The 4,471-nt window shown below is 34.0% G+C and overlaps 1 protein-coding gene across 1 annotated transcript; it reads left to right on the top strand.

The window, feature by feature from the left end:
* Positions 1 to 2,412: 2,412 nt before the first annotated feature.
* On the top strand, positions 2,413 to 4,199 carry EV154DRAFT_488206 (uncharacterized protein; the record flags this gene model as incomplete). Its single annotated transcript, XM_051599075.1, has 5 exons — positions 2,413 to 2,440; positions 2,518 to 2,582; positions 3,305 to 3,546; positions 3,580 to 3,854; positions 4,093 to 4,199. 5 exons carry the CDS (start codon positions 2,413 to 2,415, stop codon positions 4,197 to 4,199), a joined length of 717 nt encoding a protein of 238 aa, XP_051450728.1.
* Positions 4,200 to 4,471: the final 272 nt, after the last annotated feature.

The raw sequence follows: 4,471 nt of genomic DNA, 5'->3' as shown, positions 1-4,471 counted from the left end.
CCCCTCTTGCGGGGGTTTCCCCCGCACCCCCTCAAAAAATTCGTAACTTTGTGACTGTTTTTTACAATTCCTAATTCCTATTATTTTTATATATTAATATCCTATCTGAAAGGTTAGGATTGTTTTTTATGTTGATTAAAATGAGAATCTACATATATTAAATTAAAAAACATAACAGATTCTGGATTCAACATTTTTTTTTTAGGTGGGGGCGGGGAAAAAATGACACAACCTGTACAAAAAGGTTTTAGAGCCAATAGTAACCTGCCGCTAATATCATTAGCCGTGGCCGGAGTTTGAAATAACCACTGGTTTGTGCTCACGATTTAAAAAACCGCGCACAGACTATATTTAATCGTTAGCAATGGCTTGAAATAACTTCATCCTTTTTTGTGTACTTAGTAGAACTACTTGAATTTTAAAATCTACATTAAAACAAATATTCTTAAGATGCGTGACCCTTTTTAAAAATAATTTATCTATTGAAAGGCTGGAAATATTGATCTGAAGCTGTTTAGAGCCGGCCTATGAAATCGCAGCCGGAGGCCCAATATTACTTCCACTGAAAAATTTTCTTCAAAAAACAAAAAAAATCCCCCCCACATAAAAAATCTGGCTATGAATAAATTTCCTTTTATATTACTTGTACTAGTCGGAGATGAATGCTCAAAAATGTCACAAAACACGTTAGGAACTACTGAAAAGCAGATGCACTCTACCATTCATAAGTCGCAAGGTGGTACTTACAACAACGTGGTTGTTTATAATTATGCGAGTTCGAAAATGAGCAGGTCATTAATTTATGTTGCCTGTTCAAGAGCTACAACCGCTGCAGGTCTTGTAATCATAAGCAAGAACAACAAATTTTTAGCACCGAAGTCTTTAGAAGGAGGAAGCACATCCGATTTGTATTTGGAAATACAACGACAAAAAACTATTGTTCTCAAATACGTATTTACAAGACTTAAGGAAAAAAAGAGTTTTCAAATTCTTTCACATAATGTCCAAAGTTTGCAGGCTCATTTTGATCAGATTGTAAACGATCCAGTTTATATCTCTTCAGATATTATCCTTTTGAATGAAACCTGGACTCTTCGTGATGATTGCTTTGATATTCCTGGGTTTAAAATGGTATCTTCAGCAAATTGTTTTGGTACTGTTAGAAAGCCTCTAGGCTCTCGCTGTTATATATCTGATAGATTGTGTAACAAGTATGCCTCACAATCTGAACTTTTTATAGGAGACAATAATTCATCTGCGAGTGTATCATTTGTTAATGTTGATTCTAGCTTATTTTGCAGCATATATGCTTCTCCGCGTACAAGTCAGCAGTTACTATTGGAATCATTGAATTTTGTTTTAGATCAAGAATATGATTATATTGTTATTGGTGGTGACTTTAACGTGCATTTTACTGAAGAATCTTCCAAAAAATCAGCGATTTTGAATTTATTAGAACTAAAAGGTTTAAAATCATCTCTTCCCAGTACCGTCACTTCCACTACTAAGCAAAAGACATTTATCGATAATATTTTTACAAACAAAGAAATTGTCGATTCTGGAACATATATTTCTTTCACTAGTTTTTACGAGCCGTTATGGCTATTAACGTGAATTAAATAAAATGTTTTCGTATTAATAGAATAAAAATGTTATCATCTGATGGGTCCTCCGGGAACCGCGTATTTTTACCGGAGCGTAGCGTAGGTCAAAAAATATGTGGTCGGAGGACAAAGTCTGATACGCCTGTAAAAAAATGGGATCAGCGACCCGAAGGGGAGCCCCATTTTTTTTTTTTTTTTTTTTTTTTTTTTTTTTTTTTTTTTTTTTTTTTGTGAAAGGTTACAGTTTTCCAAATAGAATCTTTTAAAATTTTAATAATATATATGGACGATTAATAACAACATTAAATATTTTCAGTGCCAAAAAATTCGAATTGTCCAAGCGAAGAATTAAAATCTGCAGGCCCCAAAAACCTTCTATCAGATTATTTAATGTTCAAATCCGATTACTGAAATCACGAATTTTGTTTTATTTTTCAATACAGTGCATCTATTTTACAATGAACAATTTTTGGCTCCGATTTTTCAAAAAATATAAAAACTCTATCTCCTCGATGAATTCAACAGGTATTCAAAATCCGGCTCTATTACATTCTTTATTAGAGAGTTCTCCACAAACTAATAGAGCCTGATTTTTTTTTTCACACAAAATTTTTTACAGATGGCAAAACAAAATTGGCCATTTACAGTGGGGAGACCCAAAGATGTCCGGGAGGTGTTTTACAGTGCAAAAATTCATAAAAATCCATTGGATATATCCCGGTTAAACATTTTCCCGCGATAAATTAGATTTCTCTGTCAAAAAATATAAAAATCACTAGTCTAAAAATCCGACTTTTAAGTTCAGAAAATGTCCGTTTTAACGAAAATTGTTCATTGTAAAACAGATGCACTGTAAGAGCCTTTCATTTTTATTGATTTACTTTTTTTCTGACATCTCCATTTTATTTTACAGATATGAGTTTCCAAAATTATTCAGGTGCTGACTTCATCAATGGCCAACGCCCAAACTCTCCTGTGGTAAGAGGCCGACCCAGAGTAAACCCTCCGTCTGCTGGACAGCGTACCTGTTCCATCCTTCCTACTGGAATGAGGAGTCGTTATATTTTCTACGAGGCGTTGTCCAGTAGAATTAAGAATTTCCATTCTATCTTCATCGAGAGATTCAGATTCTTTGTTGATTCGAACTATTAGGACTGCAACGGAGACACGACAAACGCAATTTATTGTGGGGTTATCATTTTTAAACTGTAATTTTTATCTTTTTAAAATATAATAAAAAATCGGTTAAACTGAAATTTTGTTTCTAAAAAATAAAGGAACAGATATTTTACTAATCTGCAAAAACTTTATTATTAATCATTCAAAATGGGTCATTTAAAAAGCATCGTCATGGATTTTAAAAAAAATTCTTTTGGAAGTTTGAAGTAACCTTTCACAAAAAAAAAAAAATTAAAGTCCTTAATCGGGATCTTTAAAAAATAGTTTGATGTCCTTGGCGAGGGCCCTTGGTTATGCATTTTTTCATGATATTGGACTACAGGAGAAAAAAATATGAAGGGGAGCGAGAAATCATACACCAAAGAGAACGAGGGAATCTTTTGTTTCGGACGTTTGGGATTGATTGCATCCATTGGGGGAGCAGCGTCTTCTTCCTCAAGTGCTCTTGAGATTTTGTACCGAGTCTCTATTTGATGCTCATTCAAATAGAATAATCTCTTGAAGTAGTCTATTATTTGTAGAATGTACCTAATTCGGCCAATTTCGTTAGGTACATCGATAGACAAAGTCTCTGCCAATTGTGTGACTTATTCTTTGAATGTTCAGACCAAGTAGAACAATATGATAACGAATGCATTGCACCACAACCACCTTACAATTGTTTTTCTTTAACATCAAACGGCGAGAAAATGTGCCAAAAGGAACCAAGTCTATTTAATGAGAACTCAGGATTGGATTTGAAATCTGACGGATTCACTTCTACGTAACGCAAAGTAACATTATCTGTTTTTTGCAGGATCGCAACAGTGGTCGCATCTGGTCGGAATATCGCTGTATTTTTATCTTTACAATTTAACCAAAAGAGATACTTGTTGTCAGGTCAATCAAAAATAGGCGAAAGAATTGGGTCCAAAAAATGCACCGTCAACTCCGGTTTTTGTATAGGAGAAAGTCGTTCAAAGTTGGGAAGTTTGGTAACCAACTTAGCGAATATCTCGATGATGTTTCAATCATCTTTGATGGCAACTTCAAATGGTCGGTTTATTTCTATCTTCAACTTTGTTCGGTTGGGTATGATGTAGATAACCCCAAACAAGGTGAATAGTGACAAGTACATCAAGCTGTCAACTGTGACATGTTTGGTAATTACTTTCGCTCTGATATTATTTAGGTTGTTCTCAAGCAAAAAAAAAAATTCAAATCTGATCTGATCTGAAGTTCGCCGTTTCAATTATAAAATCAATTATTTCGTGGAACAATAAATTATTTATTGAAAATACTAAAATTACTACACAAAATCGTACCTTAGTTACAAAAATTTATACAAAAATGAATCCTAAAATAATCAAGTCTCCTAGAGAGAAGATGCTTTATATCGCAAAGTATATGCCACTTTTCCTTCAGAAACTTGAATAGGAGGAACATGTCATGACATGTGAATCTGTGAGGATTGTCATGGAAAAATACCAACAGATTTTATTGACAGCAATAAACGTAGTTCCTAGAGTAATGTTTAAGCAGTTCGAAGAAGACGTGTTCTAGTCCAGTCCTATTGCCAGAAACAGAACAAGAACAGAAAGAAGACTACTTGGTGACACGAGAGTCAGAGTAAAAATGATAATAAAGGAAAGTTTATTTCAGAGAAGGGGGAGGGGTTAGGACTAAGATCCAGAATAACGTTTTTCTAA

Source organism: Mucor mucedo (assembly GCF_025094135.1).
Source record: "Mucor mucedo strain NRRL 3635 chromosome Unknown EV154scaffold_229, whole genome shotgun sequence".
In the NCBI taxonomy this organism is placed as follows: Eukaryota; Fungi; Mucoromycota; class Mucoromycetes; order Mucorales; family Mucoraceae; genus Mucor; species Mucor mucedo.
Note: the sequence above shows the minus strand (reverse complement) of the source record. Positions and strands in the feature narration are given on the sequence as shown.